This window comes from Meleagris gallopavo, chromosome 6 (genome assembly GCF_000146605.3).
Source record: "Meleagris gallopavo isolate NT-WF06-2002-E0010 breed Aviagen turkey brand Nicholas breeding stock chromosome 6, Turkey_5.1, whole genome shotgun sequence".
Classification (NCBI taxonomy): Eukaryota; Metazoa; Chordata; class Aves; order Galliformes; family Phasianidae; genus Meleagris; species Meleagris gallopavo.
In genome coordinates, this window is record NC_015016.2 from 48,245,621 (window position 1) to 48,265,360 (window position 19,740).

General features: G+C 38.0%; 1 protein-coding gene across 1 annotated transcript in view; it reads left to right on the forward strand.

Moving 5' to 3' along the window:
- Positions 1 to 19,740, forward strand: part of POU6F2 (POU class 6 homeobox 2) — a 251,697-nt gene that overhangs the window by 154,787 nt on the left and 77,170 nt on the right. Inside the window, 2 exon segments of the mRNA XM_031554003.1 lie at positions 2,600 to 2,752; positions 2,755 to 2,948. Of these exon segments, the coding sequence (XP_031409863.1) occupies positions 2,600 to 2,752; positions 2,755 to 2,948 (347 nt within the window).

Here is a 19,740-nt window from a genome sequence, read left to right on the forward strand (position 1 = left end):
ATGTAGGGCATTCTTACAAATCCATTTTTCCAAGCCAAGGCCTGTAAGAGGTGCCATATTGCAGAGAAGTGTTTGAGGACTATTGCAGCACAAAAAAATAAATAAAAAAAATCACTATATCTTAATTTGCTATAAAGAAATCTCATTCTTCCCAGTTGTGCACGTTTGATATAAAATGACCCTCCATTCCTCTCTGCAAGCCAAATATATTACAAACTACACCACTCATTGCATTCATTTCTCTATGGAAGCAGTGAGAACATTTGTATTTGAAGTCTTTGTTCTTGGTATCAATGATTTGTCCAGACAGATAAGCTACCACAGGTGAGAAAGTAGCCTGCACAAGCTAAAGAGCTGGTTCTAATCAGATTTTTTCTCATGAGAACTGGGGAAGTTCTTCTCCCTCTGTATACACACCTACAGATGGAATATGTGAACAGTATTCTTTGCCATCCTACTTGCTTCACGGTGTGGTTAATATTTGTCTGTGCAGTTGCTTTCTGGTACGCACACCTCCTTTCTTTGTTCTCATCTGCCTTAGATTATACTTTTGCTTGCTACTGCTTTGACTTTAGGACCTTTGGTTCTGGATTCTCCTGGAGGAATTAATGGAGTGTATGCTTTCTGCAGGTTGATTCTTTTGCATGGGCTATCATGTGTGCTTTAAAGTTAATGATCACTCTGTTTTATGTTGAAAAGCCAAACTGCTATGAGTAGCTTTAATGATTGGAATATATTGGTCTTACCATTCCTCCTCCTTCACTTTATTTAGGTCATTTGTTGAAGTCACATCCATGACAGTAATTTTTGCAAAGACTTATTTGTAGTATGAATCTTACCTTTGATGAAACTAAATTTAGATCAGCTGTGAATATAGGAAGGGGTGACCAACAGCTCTTCCTGCCAAGTCTTTTAGTCTGCCTTCATACAGCCTTTTCTGGCTTACCCACTCTGCCTAAATTTTCTCATTTTCCTTTTCCCTTCCCTTTTTTAATTGTTTCTTTTCTTCTCTTTTTTTTTTTTTCCCTCCTTTTCTTATGCCAATTTATGGTTCATTGATTTTATAAACCATACCAAGACTTCAGGTTCATATCCAGGGTATAAACATCTGGAAAGCTGAAACAAATATTTCAACACAAAAAGAAGTAGGAATAACTTGGCTTTATTTGCCGGTCCCCAAACAGTGTTTTTGTCCATGACATCTGAATCTCATTTTAGAAACAACGGATCTGATTCACACCCAGTTTACTTTGGCTTCTGATGATGGAACTTAGCATACAGAATGGTGTTGGGAATGCAGTACAGAGGGTAAAGTAGTGCGCTGACCTTATAAGCTGTTCAACTTGGAATCCTATAGGTATCTGTCACATGTCCAAAGCTGTGTAATGCCAGAGTCCCAGGTGACTTATTCAGGGAGTAATCTGAGAAAGCACCAGGTTCCTGTGGTATTCAGGCTGCTGCTTTAAATGTACTCTTCCTTAGTGATGTCCCTGTGGCAAACTTCTTGAGTTTAATCAATGCCTCAGTCAATTAGGGAGATAAAGTTTGAACCTTTGTGCCAAAAGACTGATGAGAGCTACTGGTTTCCAAGGCTCACATTTCATAGAATCATAGAGTGGGTTTGGGTTGGAAGGGACCTTTGAGATCATCTACTTCCAACCCCCTGCTATAGGCAGGAAGACCTCCCTCTAGTTCGGGTTGCTCAGAGCTCCATCCAGCCTGGCCTTGAATGCTTCTAGGGAGGGAGCATTCACAAACTTGTTTGGAAAACTGTTCCATTTTCTCATAGAATTTCTTCCTAGTATCTAGTCAAAATCTACCCTCTTCCAGTTTAAATCCATTTCCCCTCATCCTGTGGCTACCTGCCCTTATAAAAAGTCCCTCCCCAGCTTTCCTGTAGGCCTCCTTTGGGTACTGGAAGGGTGCTTTGGAACACATGCCAGCACAGCATGACAGACTTTTGCTACCAGAAGTAAGCAAGCAGTGCAAGTTTTCAAAATGCGTATGTTGTTTCACCGGGAGAAATTTATGGCTTTTAGCTGTGAATTATAAGGAGCAGCTGTAATTTCAGAGACATGCATTTTATTGAGTATTTTTTCTACCTATGTATTGTACCAAAAAATTCACTGTTGAACATTCTATTTTTTGACACCTGCTGTATATGGATGTTAGAAAGCTCTTTTCAGAGCATTCTTTATTTTACAACTATGGCTTTATCCTGCTCTGTGTAACAGCACCAGTTTGTGTTATGAGCACTTGCCACAATACGTACAGTGATATCCTCAGACTCTTCTTTGAGTTCTTGTCTGAGTCAAGACTGCCAGTCAGCTTGGAGACCTGTGCAGTATACAGAGCTGTAGCCCCACTGTAGGGACTTCATTGTCCCTACGGAAGCCCATCTCTTAGCATGGAACCACAGCATTTATTGATGGGAACATGGTAATTAATTTGCTGCCACAACCTGAAGTCTGACACCAGCTGACCTTACTGGGCAGCATGGCCCACAATATATTAGAACCAGAACTTAATCCAGGATATTTTTAACATGACAGGTAATGCTGAAACCTACATAACTCATTCCTCTCTCTTCTATTCACAGCTACCTCATCCCTGAACTCCCAGCTTCAACAGCTTCAGCATCTTCAGCAGCTCCAGCATCAACAACAGCAGCAGCAGCAGCAGCAGCAGCAGCAGCAAGGACAGCAGCAGCAGCAGCAGCAAAGCCAACAGCAGCAGCAGCAAACTCAGCAGTCACAGACTCCACAGCACCCCAGCAGACCCAGCAGTCACAGCCACAGCCATCAGCACCTCCACAGCAGAACCAAACACAGCCCCAGAGCCAGAGTCAGCAGCCTTCAGTCCCACAGTCCTCCAGTTCCCCTCAGAAACCAAGCCAGTCACCAGGGCATGGCCTTCCATCTCCTCTTACTTCACCAAATCCATTGCAGGTAAGGCACTGTGTACAAATCTCTAATGATTTAGTAAAAGGAGGTGCATACTCCCTTTGCAGGGGGAAATCTAATGAACTTCTGGCCACACAAAATAAATTCTACCTCACAGTAAGCAATCTTTATAGGCAAGCAGCTTAGAACAGGCCAAAAGGTAAGTCAGAAAAGCATAATTAATGATGGTCCTAGCTTGTTTCTTTCTGAAGAGTAAACATCTTCTGTTCTTAAAGCCCATACCACAAAACCCATAGAAAACTGTCTTGTTTTTTTTCCATAGACCTTTACAAACAGCATTTTCCCAGCATAAATGATAATTTACGAGAGCAGCAAAGTTAACTGCTCACTAGCAGGTGATCCTGACTGTCCCTAAAAGAAGTAGAGCTTCCACTAGTGTATATGTGCAAGAGATGGATGGATGGAATACAGTTCCTCTTGAATCCACAGTCCTAAAGTTTGTCCTGATTAGGATCAAATACTTCTGTTAAGAGGCTTGGTATAGACTCCAGAGATCACAATGCCAGAATTAATACCAGTCCTTGGCTCACTCTGCCAACATGAATGTTTTCTAATAGACCACGACAACAGCTATGGCACTCAAACTGATATTGGACTCTCCCCATCTTAGAACTCCTGTACAGAAATAGAAGAGCTATAATACAATGGTCTGAATTTCTTACACTTGGGTGTTCTCACACAATAAGTTTCATGCAGTATTCATGTCCTGCAAGAACAGCTTTGACTATGCCAGCAAGCGTGATTCTGTGTAAACGCCAGGGTGATCTGAAAAGTGAGCAGTGCCTCTTTTGTTGGGTAGTGAAACTGCACTTAAAAGCAAGCTAGTAATATTGATCAAAGTCTCTGTTCACTTTATTTTCTAAATTTTGAGACCACACTTCAGAAGTCTTATCCACACTGCTGGCTTCAGCTATTTGCTACAGAAATTAAACTGCATTAGCTTAATAATTAAAAAATCCTCTTTGAAGCAATTAAGGGAATTGGCTTACAATAAGCTATGTTTTCCATGTGTCCAGTTAGACCTGCATTAACCCAAGTTGCAACTAAATTGTATCAAATCTGATTTTATAATGGTTTAGATAGAAGACTTAAAAGTCCATAGTAAATGTGTCCTTGCTTCCTGAGCTTTTTCCTACAATAGAGTATAATGTTTCTAGAGTTTCTCTTGTAAATTGTCTTAAAGGCTTCTTAGGCACCACTTAATGCCCAGACTGTCATGCTAGTTACTGCTTTGGGACCCTTTAGTATGCAAATTATTGAAATACAGAGACAGGAATGGTTCCAGAGGTGCTTCTGTTACATTTTACTGTTTTGGTGAAGCTTTAGTATATGCATACCAATTACAAATTCTGTATGTTGCTATAACTGCCTACTAAATACTTTTACCTCGTTCCATTTTTCAGACAGAACAGAAATTAGCTCACAGAATAGAAAATAGCTTACAGGAATTAGGGCTCAAATAAGAAGGAAAGAGGATGATCTCAATGAATGTATCTCAAGAATTTGAAATTTGAACCTGGAATCCTAGCTCTCATACATCTTCTGGTCCCAATTTAAATCTCTTCTGATTCTGAGTACTTCCAGTCTCACCTGTAACCTCCAGATGCAGACCAGGAGGAGCAGTTTCCAGGCCCTGGAGTGTGTCCAAAAAAGTGCAGTGAAGCTGGTGAAGGCTCTGTGGCACACGTCTTATGAGGAGTTATTGAGGGAACTGAGATTGTTTAGTCTGGAGAAGAGAAGGCTGAGGAAGAAACACTATCGCTCTCTACACTACCTGAAGGGAGGTTGCTGTGAGGTGCGGGTTGGGTTTTTCACCCAGGTAACAGTGATAGGATGAGGGGGAATGGCATCAAGTTGTGCCAGGAGAAGTTCAGGTTGGAAATTAGAAAAAAAATCCTTCTCAAAAAGAGCAGTAATGCATTGGAATGGGCTGCCCAGGGAGATGGTAGAGTCACTGTCCCTGGAGGTTTTCAATAAAAGGGTAGATGTGGCACTGAGGGACATGGTTAGTGGACCTGGTGGTGCTGGTTTGATGACTGGACTGATGGTCTTGGAGGTCTTTTCCAGCCGTGTGTGATTCTCTGATTCCACTGATGGCTCTGCAGAGTCAAATCTCGCAGATGAACAGTAAGAGCAAGTAAAATTAACAATTCCTTGCATAGGAATTGGAGGTGCCAATGTCAATGTGTTTATGGAGTTACCTTGGCAAGTAACTCTCTTTAGCAATCATATCCTCATAACTACTCTTCTGAGGACATTCCGGGTGTGGCAGACCAGACAGTAGTGGAAGATGGGATTCAAGTATTCTGAGGTGGTTTTTGTACAAAAAACTTTATGAAAATTACCAAAATGTGCTTCCCACTAGGCTGAGTCCATCCAGTACTGCTAAGCCAGCCACATGACTGGGACACTTTCTGACCAACAGCCAAAGGACTGTAACCCATTGGTTGTCAGCTTTGGTGCAGCTTTAACAAAGAAACTGGGGGGAAGAGGTGGAGGGGAGGTTTACATTACTTCCTCTACTTGACATGAGTAGTGGCTGTGAATACCTAAATTTGTTCAACTATACATGTATGCTATGTACTGACACCCACTAGAGAAACCTAGACTAAGTATAGTGCTTCAGGACTAGCCATAATGATGTGTGTAAGGGCTGTTGATTTGGCCTCCTAGCCATGTCTACAGCAAGTGTAAAGCTCCTCAAGTTTTCCTAAGATAAGAAATTAAGAAATAATTAAGAAGTACTTAAGAACTTGAACATGCTGTGTCACATTACTGAGAACAGTGAAACTCATTAATATGCAAACAAGTAATACTCAGAAATAACTCCAAAGGAGCAGCTCTTGCACTTTATATATGGCTGAAGAATGTGGTTGGATATTTTCTACAGCAGAGCAATACTGAGATCTCCTCCATGAAATTTGACATTTCATTCTAAATCCTGCAGAGAAAAGCAGGTTTAACTCCATAGGTTTAGCTTGAAGTCTGGATCTGAAATTGTTTTTCACTGTACTAGCATAAAGCAAAAAAAGGAGAGAGCACACATTTGGCAACAGTTCGTATATCCAGTTCATAACAGCTGCTTAGAATGTGGATTTTTTTTAATGTCTAATGCTTTATCTTCAAAACAGGCTGAAAACTAAATTCAGAGATATTATGGCCTCTAAGGTAATGATCTTTATGAAGCAGAATGAAATGGGGTTTGTCTGAAGAATATTAAGGGAATAAAGATCAGCTAAGTTAAAGTTTGCCAGCTTAAATTTCATTTCTGAATTCTTGATTTTTTCATGTGGGCTTTATCCTCTTACATTATTCAGGATCTGTCTGAGAGATATTAGTTTAGAACAATGCAGCCTCAAAAAATTGTCATGGAAAGTCAGTAATTCAGGAGGATGATTGTGTTTGTTTCAAAAACTCTGAAGGATAACAGCAATTACATCTCAAAACGTACAGATGCTGTCATGTCCTTCAGAAAGCAAATTAAATGAAAGTGACTTGCTTAGGTATACCTGATTGAGGTACTGTTGCTGGGTGATCTGAAATTAATATTGCTGGTGCACAGTACACCAGCTAAAACTCTCAAAACAGTTCTTGTCAGATTGTTCTGTAATACTCTGCTCTAATTTTATCAGCACTCTTTGCTCAGTTCAGTGGGCTGGATTGTAGTTATAAAACTATTACATTTAGAAAGGCTTTTAATGATTATGTAGAAAGGTGAAAAACCTTACTCTAGGTTCCAGGGCCTGACTTCTTGTGATTACATTAGCAATGAGGTCCCAGATGTATACTAGTGAAGGCAAAATCACAGCAGAAGGAGGGTTATAATTGATTTGCAAAGGATAGCAAACCCAAGGAGAATTTTCCAAAGCAGAGATGCATTTCAGCAGGTTGTGGGTCAGGTAGATGATGGAAGGACCCTCATCCCTTCATTTTAAAATGGTGAAATTCCTCATGTAGATAATTGTTGTCTTATTTTTACTTTTGTTGTGTCAGTTGATTGAGACAAAGCCATCAAAAGGTGAAAGGCAACCTAGCTCATGTTGTAAATTGAGGACTTTGAGACTTTTACTTCTGGGAAAATATGCTTCTCCAAATATAACTTTCCTGTGCATTTTTAATGTTATTACAGGACAAACTATATAGGTTCTTGAATGGCCAGCATGTTGCAATTCGAAAACATAGTTAGCACTTTTACAGAGTTTCCATTCAATTAAATTTCTGGAGCCCAAAGATCTTGATTATACACTGTGTAAAGTTAGATGAGCCAAGTTCTAAGTAGCCAATTTTTCTGCTTGACTGCCAGGATGAGGTGATTTGTATCCGCAATGTGTATTTAACTGGCTCCAAATGGGAGGTTAGCTTCTGGTACTGACATTTGCTGTCTGTTTTAGTGGTATAGATAAAATGAGCCTACCTACAGACATATCCACACACACACACACAACAAAAAAGAGTCACAGTATAGGACTAGAAGAATTCCCAATGATTTCTACTGCTCTGTTCATGTGTGGATAGGAACAGACAAACAGAAAATCCCCCAGGGATTGCCCCACTGTAAAATTATTCTGACCATTTTCAGAACTATTTCCTAAAGCACTTTTTTGTCATAGAAGCCTACCTGCAATAACTGGAGCTGACGGAAGATGATGAGCAAGAAAAAAATAATAATAAAAGGAGGGAAGAAGGGAAGTGGGGAGATGACAACGGCAGAAAAAATCTTCCAAGTAATAGCAAACTAGGATAGCAAAAACAGAACCTCCTTCAGATTAAATTTTCATACTAATCTTAAATAATGTATTTGGCACCTCAACACTTTTATAACAAAGGAGAAAAGAAAAGCAGAAAGGCTGCAACACTCAGCTGTAAATGAAGGAGAATGTGTACACAGATGCCTGAGGCTCCAACAGTCAAAAAAACCAAACCTCCCCTTCCCTTTTCCCCCAGCCCCATTCACTGGTTGGCTTCTCATTAAGGAAAAATCTACTTTAAAGAAATCTCAGTGTGCACTGACTCTATGGTAAATTTACATATTTTTAAGATACAGAAGAAACAATGAACTCTGTTTGAACAGGGAAGCTGAAATAAGTTCGCAAGGAGTATAGTCAAGGGGCTTGTGTTTATGTCTGTGTTCATATTAGAGACCTGTTTTATTTTCTCGTGCTCATTGGCTCCTGAGATCAAGAAAACTTGATCAATATTATGACACCAGCCATACCATTGAAACTTTTTTTTATTATTTTGATAATATAATCTGACTTTCCTGCTGCATGATGCTGTGCAATGTATGACTGTCAGAATCTGTTCCCAAGTTACTTCAAAATCAGCTTGATAAAAATACATATATATATATATATATCATAAATGGTGAGCAAGGCAGGGGTTTGTACCCGCTTTCCAAGGTTTCCCAGTTTTGATGTCAGTTGGACACCCGATAGAACACAAGGCAACAGGCAATATGGACACATCAAGCACATATTTATTCAGGAAGCTCCATACCCATCACCTGCCTAGAGTAAGCCTGTTTTAGTGCTGATCTTAGGTGTGTTTCCAGGAAGTATGAAAAGACTGGCTGAGAGAGTTGGGGCTCTTCAGCCTGGAGAAGAGAAGGCTTCAGGAGGACCTTCCAGTACCTGACAGGGGCCTACATGAAAGCTGGGGAGGGGCTTTTTATAAGGGCTGGTGACATAACAGGGGAAATGGTTTTTAACTGGAAGAGGGTAGAGTTAGACTGGGCATTAGGAAGAAATTTTTTTCCTGTGAGGGTGATGGTACACTGGAACAGGTTGCCCAGTGATGCAGTGAATGCCCCCTTCCTGAAAGCATTCAAGGCCAGGCTGGACAATTTTTGAGCAACCTGGTCTAGACAGAGGTGTACCCACCTATAGCAGGGCGTTGGAATTAGATGATCTCAAAGTTCCCTTCCAATTCAAGCCGTTCTGTGATTCTATGATCTAGATCTCAGCTCTAAATTAATAACATGGAACTTCCCCTGCAATCATCTCAATTAAATTAACTTTAGTGAACTCTTAAGAATGTTTTTGCAGATTTCATCCTCTGCCCCTTCCAACAAAAAACTTCTACTGACATTTTTGGATTTCTGAGTATTCTTACATTTTAATGATTTTTTCTGAGTTGGTAAAGGTGGTAAAGAAGTGAATATTCATCTGAAAATTTCTGCTAACTAGAAAATCACGGTCATACTGTTGTACCATACAAACATGCTTTTAACATATCCAAGTGCATTTATGATTCACAGCAAGTCCTTTTGTTTTGAGCTTTTCCTTTTGCCACTGCTTCTGTGATAGTTCTGCGAAACAACACAGACATTCCTTTTCACAAATTTGAAACTTGTTTGAGAAAATATGTTGGCTTTGAGTTTCATTGCATCCAAGGCATTCTTTCCTCTTCTCAGTTCTTCTGGGTGCTCCTTGAATCCTCCTCATACCTTCTGGGGGAACCCTGTGTAGGGTTTCATATCTTTTCCTCAGCTGTCTTCCAGCTCCTAGAAGCTCAATGCTTTTTTGGGGTCTTTGAGGCATTGGGTCCTTGAGGTGAAAGGCTATTGAATACTGTGTTTAAACAGAGCAAAGAGATGTTTAAGGGTTCTCACAGAGACTTTATAAGCCAGTTTCTTTGTTCCCTGAGGAAACCTTCTCTCAGTTGGAGCACTGGCTGCCTGGTCCATCCAAATATACTCTGCAGGTGTTGCTATTTTCAGAAGCACACAGAGTTCTGGTGTCTGACTCACATTTAAAGCAAAGGAAATTAATCTTAGAGCAAAACAACTGGCATTATTAGCACCCAAGGGGCAGAAGCTGAGGCTAATATAGGAAACCATTTGCTAGAGAATTCTCTGAAGGAGAGGAAAACAGAGCTCTTGCTTCTGAAATAGGAGCATTTAATAAAGTCTCTATAGTAACTAAGTATTTAATAAATAGGGAAATAAATAAATAATATCATCCCAGGACAAATCTGGGAAAGGATCCATATTTCTGTAAGGTCTTTTGTTCCCAAAATCTCTCTCACCAGACAGGAGAACTCTTGAGGACCTTAGAGACAGAAAAAATGACACAGCTCCTCAGATACTCTTTTGAAACCAGAGGATCATGTTTCCTACTGGTCATTTATCCTAATTTCTCTTTTCACTCCTATTTCCAAAAATTTATGTAGATAGAATATCCCAAAGCTTTATTTCTTTATTTTCCCTTCTTTTTTCATACTCCTTACTTCGTTTTAACAGTATATATATATTTAAATTACAAATAATCACAGATTTCTAGTTCTGTGAGAGAACTTCTTCTGTTTGGAAGGAAATGGATGAAGTGAACAGAGAACACCTGGTGGGATTGTTGAATTTGGTGGAGGAGGAATATTCTAGAACTGTTGTAGTCTCGATGTTATGCCATTCAAGGCTCCTTGTACTAATGAGCATCTGAAAACTTAAAAAAAAAGTCACTCCAAGCTGTGTTTTAAAGTTGAAAATTAAGCCTTTTTCATCCGTGCTACAGAGATCTATCAGTGTCCACTTGTGGATTCCGCTGGTGGCTTTAGCACATGCAATTTAAGACAGGTGTTTAAAAAACATAATACTTTCTCTTTTTTTATTAGTAGTTAGAATGTTTTGAAAGAGTGACTAAGCACAGGCCTGGAGATTATGAAATTTGCTTAAGTGTTAATGGGTTGATTGCTGAGTTACAGCCTGCCGTCTTTACTGGAAATTGATTGACTGGTGCTGCAGGTCTTCACACTTGACGCTCGGATTTGACTCGAAAATTCTGCCAAGTCTTTTACTCTGAAATTTATCTTAATTAGATCTGAAAGACCTGCCACAGCAGAATAGTCACACCGATTAAAATGAAAAACAGGAGAAATTACTGATCAAATTAATCATAATGTCGGGTTACAGCTGTAGGTCTGATGTAATTTGCCACTCCAGTGAGTTACATCGGCCCAGGCACAGGGAAGAGAGCTGGTTTTATGCTGATCTGTAACACCAGGCAGCTTCGGGCAGCCCATCAGGACGTTTATTCCATTCATTCTCTTGGCTTAACCTGACCTTAGTGCTGCAACTTGAAACAAATTAGGCAGACGAAAAAAACCTACCCTTTTATCCAAGAGGTTGTGCTGGAAACATGAGCTTTCCAAATCCTTCTTGTTTCATTTTCCCCCTTCCTCTGCCAATATTTGTTTGAAGTGACCAACAATTAATTATGTGGAAAATGGAAAATTAAAAGGTCAGAGGTTGCCACCTCAAGCACAAGCCAGCAGATGGGTATTTCTAAGAGCTCCTAGTGGGTTAAGGTATAAGTAAGGCTAAGTAAAGCAACTAGGTATATAGCAGCACATGAGAATATATATTCCAGCAGGTAAGAAATAAACGATCAGACTTGATATCTTGAATATGTAATGATCCTAAAATTTTATAAAAATGTTAAATGATATACTTGTAGTAGACTACATACTCTAAATTTATTTTTTCTTAATGTATAAATCACTGATTGAATCCACAATAGGAGGAGAGAAAGAGGTTGTTGGTCTGGAGGGACACCACTATAAAATTTTAATCTGGAAGAGAAATCTCCTGTGAGATTTCTAATACTCCTTCTACAAGCAAAGTTTGAAAGATTTTTAGGATAACCTGTCCGTGTACGAGCACCACTGTATTTTTTGCTGCTGATCCAGGACAACATCAAGAAATGAAGATATTTGCCACCAGCTGAGAATGGAAATGAAGTAAAGGAAATAGAACAAGAAATTAGATGAGCACTGCTACTGTGAGTCTCAGAAAGATTTGTGTCTAACCTGTCAAACACACAAATTTTTTATTTTAATATTGTAGCAACTTCAACTTATCACAAATGTTCTAGGCTTTTTTGTTGTTGTTTGTTCATTTTTTTCTCAAGCATGATGTAATTCTACAAAGCTGTATAAACCCCCAACCTCCAAAAAAAACCAATCAACCAAAAAAATCCCATACTCTTTTAGATCTAGAAAATTGAAAAAGCTGGGGAAAGCTTTGTTTAAAAACAGCTTAAGTTGCATATAAACAATTTATTACCTTGAGTTGCTTAAAAATATTGATTTAACAAAAGAAATCGAAAACTTTAATTCAAGGTGATTATTTGAAATCTGCTGAAATGGCTCATTGTTTTCAAATGCAAGTTTGTTGGGTTTTCTTGCTGAAACATTTCTATATTTCAGCTTATCATTTGCATCAGCAACTATATCTTAAACTGGAGAATTTCTTCCAGGAGAGGAACTTGACTTATTTCTGATAGCTTAGACATGGTTAAATATCCCATGAGGACTCTAGAGTTAGAGAATGAAGCTGGATTATGTTTTTGGAAGAGACTGGAAGGCAAAGCTGAGTTTCCAAAGGAGAAAAATAGATATATGAAAATAGCAAATCACATATTGCTAACATTATCCTTTTAATAAAAGACTGATGATGGTGAATTTTGGATCTTGAAAGAGCTGAGATTCTTTAAAGCAGTCGTCATTGCTGCAATATCTTTGTATATGTGTTAGGGAATGCTTACATGCTTATAAATAACACCAGGGAAGCAATCAGAACTGAGAGGACCCTAGACTCTTACCAAAATTACAGATGTTAAAAAGGAAAGCCTAAAAATATGGATGCAGTAACATCAGCATTTATGCTATAGAACAGTAATTTGTCATAGCAATGGCCAGTAAATTGATGATATCAGAAGATATTTCTGAATGAATGCTGTAACGAGCAATAAAAAAAAATAGCTCGTTGCTAATGCTGCCATGATTTTCACCACTGTTAATTGATAATTGCTTTTGCAACAAACCCTACTGGAGTGCTGTCTCTTCTGGCTCTCCTCCCAGCATGGGTAATGCTCTCCTTACGGACTGATGTCAGCAGCTGGGACAGGAGATGCTGAAGGACTGATTTCCTGTGGACCTTTTCCCCAGGGACATGAGGACGCCTCACAGAGCTGCCAACAGGGATGCTCCATGGGCCATGGGAGGGCAGCTAATGTGGAGCAGAGTTGTACTGGGATGAAGGTCCAGGAAGAGGCAAGTAAGGAGGAGGCTATCTTATTCACAGTACTCATCGGAAAGCACAGCTTCCAACAGCATGCAATTCCCCAGAGACAAAGCCTGATTTTTAGGAGGAAAAGTAAAATGTTGTTAGGAGGAGAGTGTAGAAAAGCAATGTCTTTGTTATCCACAGTGCCTTTATTCCTACTGACCTTTTCCACTGGGAGAGAGACACCAGAAAACAGAAGGACTAGTACTGTGAAAGGCTGGAATTGTATCACTGATCACCAGTCTGCAATAAGATGCTGAGTATGTTTCTAAACTACCTCTGCAACTTTTCACTTTATAACAAGAACTAACTCTACTAGGGAAGTTGGCAGGTTTCACACAACTAACAAATGAGACAGGAGCAAGCTCAATATGCCATTAGGAAGGTTTCCCCCTCTTCTCCTTCCCTGACTTTTAGAATTACAACTTCCTTTTTTTTTTTTTTTTTTAACTGTCTTCTGTCTGTGAAACATGTTCTCAATGCAATCAAAATGTATGTCTGACAGAATTTTCAGTTCATGTAAAACAAATATAGAAATAAGCAAAACCTGAGAAAAACCAAGTCATTCTAAAAATCCTTGATGTTTTCCCTATAGACATTCAAAGAGTATGTCTACAGGGAAGTCACTGGTACTTCAAATGTACGAGCAGGTATAGAGATAACATATGTCAGTCCTGTAGACCCAAATTCTGCAGTCCACGCTCTCATGAGTTGAAAACTGCAGAGAAGAAAGGATAGGGGAGGGTGTGTATCTCTTCACTGCTCCATACAATCTGCACATTTAGCTTTAATCTCATTATCAAGTTATGCCTCTGATTACTGAATTTACTTCTGAAAAATAATTTGCATCAGGAAGCAATGTTCTCTCATAAATGGGTTGTTGGAGTCAAGAAAACCAGACTGCTGTCCCAGCTCTATCATTGCCTGGCAGGTCACTTCATCTTTCTGTTCTTTTGTTGATTCTCCCACCATTATTTGATATGTTTAGACTTCAAACTTTTACAGTTTTTTTTTGTTTCTTTTTTGTTTTGTTTTTCTTTGGTTGTTGTTTGTTGGTTGTTTTTTTTTGGTTTTGGTTTGTTTTTTTTTTGTATAGTGCAATGAGACTTTGATCTTGCACTGGGCTTCTGGGCACTGCTGTAAAACTAGTGCTACAAAAGCAAGGAGTATTGAAAAGAGGAATTGCATAGCCCTAGTCACTCACTCATTGAATTTAGAGAAGCACTGCTGTTAATTTCAGAGGACACAGTTTTGGTATCTATTTTGTTTTGAAGTATTTTGAATATTTTGAAGTTTCTGTCAGCTGCTCAGTGTGCTGTCAAATGCACTAATGAAAGGTTTTCCTAAAGTTAATTTTCCTACTCATAATACAATAACCAAATTTGCTTTAACACTTGAAAAAATCCATCCATACTAAAGAGAATCAGTTGCTTAATCCTAAAATTAAAGGTTATTGCATGCAAGAGAAAATAATTACATGCTCAAAGTATGGAAAAAAGAAAACTTTTTAAATATGTAGGTATTTGTATAATTAAAGACTAATCAAGCATGAAGGCTGCTGACTAAACCAGAAAATGAGATTGTTGGCAAGCAACATTGTAATGTAAATGCCATTTTTGTTTAAGTACTAAAAAGCTGGAGGAATGATATCCTGAACAGATTAAAAGCAAACAGCATTGATAATAAATATTTATCAGATTTCAAATGCAACACAGAGATTTTTATATTTTACATGCAAAATATATTGGCATTGAAATATTCAGTCACTTTTCAAAGGTTTGTTCACATCTTCACTTTAAAATGTTGAAAAGCAAGCACTCACTAGTAACAGAAATAGCTTTAGAACTCAGTCTTAACCTGTAGCAATGTCAGTAGTCTGTACTCAAAGGAAAACAAGTGAAAGTTGCTTACATATTTAACTGCAACGTATAAGATCAACTCCTGGGGAGGGAGGGTCAGAATTTTAATGTTTTAATGGTTTTATTTTAATCCTCTTTGCTGTTGTTTTGTTGTTTTCCTTTTGTTTTCTCAAAAATGTTCACATTAATTTTTCAAAAAGTGGTAGAAGCTTTTCAACTTAATTTAAAAATACATGAAGTATTTATGGAAGGCTTATCTACACATATAGAAATTATCCCAACATAGGCATCATTTCATTGTAGAGGACTAATTTAGTTAAAGCTTTGCATTTAGGGGGCAGTACTTTTAAACTGGTGTAAAAGCATTGCACTGGTTAAATGTGCTCATCATATACCTTTATGTTATATACCTAAATCTTGTTCAGAAACGGATATAAATATATTTGTCTACAAGAGTTCTGGAGTGGGAGGAAGTGTTTAAAATGAGGTACCCAGATGAATTCTCATTCCCATCCATTTTCTTTCGATTGGACTTTTCCCAGAGCTGGCACAACTCGATTTGCTGAAGTGCAGTAGAAACCATCTCTTAATCAAACCTGGTCATGCAGTAGTTGAGGCTAATTTAAAACATCCTTCAACATCAGTGAAAAGAGGCCTAAAGTCGACAGTAAGGCAATGAAGACCTTTGCTTTGGTGCATGCACTGTGGGCCATTGCAACTACTGTGTTGATATGTACCTCCTTGTTGTTTCCTCATACATTTACTTTTCAAAATAATTTTCATCTCACTTGATTATAACAGGGAGATGCAATAGCATGTCACTGACAGAGTTACTGGGGAAAATTGACAATAGGGATATTTGAATGTAAGGCTGCGTACAACATTATCAATTTTTTCCTAGCCTATTGTAATTATATTCTATTAGCCTTTGGACAAAGGGAGTGAAGATAAGTTTAAATTAAATAATACTGTGTGAAACTCTAATTCTAGTCTCTTGAATAAGCTCTGGTCTAATTTTCAGAAGGGTTGTGGCACTTACACTGATGTAAACTGCAGAAATTACTTAGCCCTTGAAGGAGCCAAAGTAAAGGTTTCAGCCTCTGGATGTCTTAGAAAAATCTTATTCTTATCAATGGCTTATATCACAGGAAAATGACCATTTGCAAATGTGAAAATTCAGCCAGGTTCATAGAGTAGTCTGTATTTATTTGAATTATAGAGCTCTTGAATTTGGGTATCTGTACTTCACAACATCACAGATACAACATCATTAAGAAACTTTGTAAAGTGAACTTTATTGCAGATATTTTAATTCCTCTAAACAATCAATATTTGTGCTATTCTAATGATTTTAAGGATTACATTGGTAAAGATACACTAAAGAAAACAATAGAAACATTACTAAACCTTTTTTTGTAGGCCAGATCCACTAGTCAGTGGTACAGCAAGCAAATTTGAAGATGCAGTAAAGAATGTTTAGAGAAAAAGTGTTCAAGAGAATAGTCTTTGTGCCAGGTCTTACCCATAGGAAGTTTCAATCCAGACCCCCAAGTAAGCAAATAAAAGAAAAAGAGAGGGCTTTTAAAGGCAACTGCACATGTGCTCTTCCCTAGGAAGTGCATGCATAATGCTGAGAGAGTGCAGTTAGCTAAGGGAGGTAGGCAGATGAAAAGTCTGGCTTTTGTATTCTTTTCCAATTTTTTTTTTCACACTTACCCAAGTGAATCAAGTTGTAAATTTTAGGTTACCTGTTAACAAAATACTTGAATTCCTTTTTTCAGCTGAGATGAGATGGTTGCACCTCCCATAGATAACTGATCTTGTCAAGCAGGTGATCATTCTTTTTTGTTTTGTTTTCTAACTGCAATTTTGTTTAAAGTATAAGCTATAAGAATGGTTGTGCTCTTTTTTTCTATGTAGGACATTTCCACTGTTCACTGAGGAAACCTAACACGTAAATTATTTAAGGGCTAAAATAGGTACTCTTACAAGTCATTAAACTACTCAGTGTCTTGGAACACAAAGAGGATATCCCTGGGATATTTATCTGAGGGCTCTGCAGGTCAAAGGGGGAATGGAGTAAGCAGAAGAGCAATTATTCATAAACAAAAAAGGGGGATTGCTGTTAAAAGTGTCAGCATATACATCTGTTATGCCTTAGGTGGGGCCATTACTCATGAAAAAAATGTCATTGCTGCTATTTTGCACCAGATACTGCATAGCTATTCTACGGTAATCATGGCTTGCATAGCACTCAAGTTTAGTGGGAAACTTTCAGAGAAACTTCAAACAACTCAGTGAAATATGGAAACATCTCCAAATTCTCTAGCTTTATATCCTACCCTTTGTCAAACACTGACTTAAACTGCTCCTTAAAATGCTCAAAAGCTGTATACAGTATCTCCATTTACCTTCATGCGTTGGTAAAAAAATTTGTCTCATCTTCAGTGTGTGGTTTTGGAAGTCTTGATCGGGTTCTCTAAGTTAACAGTATTATTTTTTTCAAATCATAAAAAGTGAGATCGCTGTCCTTGCTAAAACCTTACTTAAATGTCTAATTTAAAAACGGCCAGATGCCACCTTATTTTCCACTGCTGTCCAAAATGATGCCTTATCATATCTTCATCTAAACAACAGATACTGGAATTTGCTAAACTTTTTTTTTTTTCATTTGGATGAAATGAAACTCTGAGGTCTCTGATTTCATCCTTTTTATTTTACCATGTACACATCAATTCTTGTATGATTTGAGAAACTGGGTTCAAAATAAAGATACGAAGATCCTAGTGTTTCAGTACTATGAAAACATTTTGTTTGAGGTCTTATGGAGGGCGATGCCTTCTAAATGCAAACAAAATGTCCACAACTCTGAAAAGTTTCCATTCCAATGGAAACAGTGCAATAAATTGTTCCATTGAATTCTTTGCAAAAGTTATTTGCAAAAAATATTGTGATGAAATATTTGTATTTCATCCCTGTCCTGGAAATCACTGTGGGCTTTGGAAATACCATCTGGTGCTCAGAAAACCGAATCTGACATTTTTGAAGTAAACTGGAAAACTGCAGACCATCAGATATAATCTTCACACCAGGATATGATTCAAAACATCAAGGCAACAGGTGTAATGATCTGAGGAGGAGGATCCACAAAGTAGCAAGAAAATATCAGCATACTTCCCATTTGTGACAGCTGGTAGACCAGTGTTTGCTCCATGAAACACAAGCGGCCTGCCAGTGAAATGGTCCAGCACTGAATGGAGGAGTTTTATACCTGAAGAATTAAAGTTTGTAATCATTAGGACTGCAACCACTCTCATTTTTTTAACTCATTCCTTTGCAAAATACCAATAAAGTTAGAGAGCTTTTGCTGAAAACTGTAGATTTGTTGGAAAGCAAGGCTATTCATGGCATCTGCTACAATCATCTTCTAAAGTAATGTTTTAGCTTCAAATTCGAGCCTTTCCACTGCACCTGATTCAGACTTGAGACTCCAACCAGCGTGTCTTCTCATGATGGCAACTTCCCTGTCTTGGCAAGATAATGGAAGCTTGACAGCTTTTACTTTTCCATCTTGGAATATAAATAGATGACTCTTCCTACAGTCAGAAAGAGAACTTCCTGTACTATTTGTTCTAATGTGCATAACTTTGACAAAGGAAAGAGTTCTAACTAATGCTGGAGAAGGCGACTTACTAAATGTAAGTACATACATCTTCTCTGCTAAAGAATCATCTGCTGGAAATTTGAATGAACAATTAATGAACAACTTCCATAAGTGCTGAGACAACAAGGATCTGCTTGAAAATATTCTAAATGTCAGCTAAGATTGATTTGAATTATTGATTACAGTTGTTTGAAATTATAGGTTACGTGATATTATATGAGCTGTTTGAGTAGAGGAGCTGCCAGTTTAGTGGACCTTGAGCACTACTTTTCCTGGGAAGAGTGACTAGTATTTTAAATCTGTCTGGCTGCTCTTCATTTTGTATGTAACATCCTAAGCTTCTAAAATGGGAAACTTTTTAAAAGGTGATTGACACAGAAAGGTTAGTATAAGATATATAGTGTTTGCATGATTTAAGTTAATCAGATTTAAAAAAATAATAATTGGTGCCTTGTGAAGATTAACAATGATCATTAATGTAGGAAATAGAGTGACTTCCTATCGGTCAAAAGTAGTTGTAGTATAGTGAAATGTTCAAATGCTTCTAGAAAGTACAGTTAAAATAAATCCCTAAATATCTAAATGGCCCCCTCCCTGCTGACTCCAATACAATTGAGACTTCATGAGCACAGCTTGACTTTTAACGATGTTAGGTCAGTACAGAATTTTTAAAAAAAGAGGAATTATACATTCTGAAAATAAAAGTTTTAGCCTGACTATTTTGATAAAGATTCATGACACCTAGCCCTTTAAATATTGAACCTAGACTGTAAAAATATCACTTCTTATTGATCACATGATTATTAAAGTCAGTCAAATGCTCAATTCATATGTCAAACACTTGTAATATTTCCTGTAAATATTAGAACAAAAGAGGAAGGTGATAATATCGTTGTGTTCCATTGCCTCAGATTTATTCAGCTTTTCATCACCGAGAAATAATAAAACTGTCATCAAGAAATGCATTAAATATGCCAAGCATTTATCAAGACTAAATTCATTTACAGCTGCATCATGTATATGGTGCATGTGCACATTAGTTCGCGTATACGAAGGCAAGAATGTATCCATCTATATAACTAAGAAGTGTGTAATATACCATGTGTTCTTGTCTCCTTTCAGTACATCTTCCTTCTTCCTGCCACCTACTTGGTACCCTGAAAAGGTATCATATTTGTCAGATCTCAAAGAGAA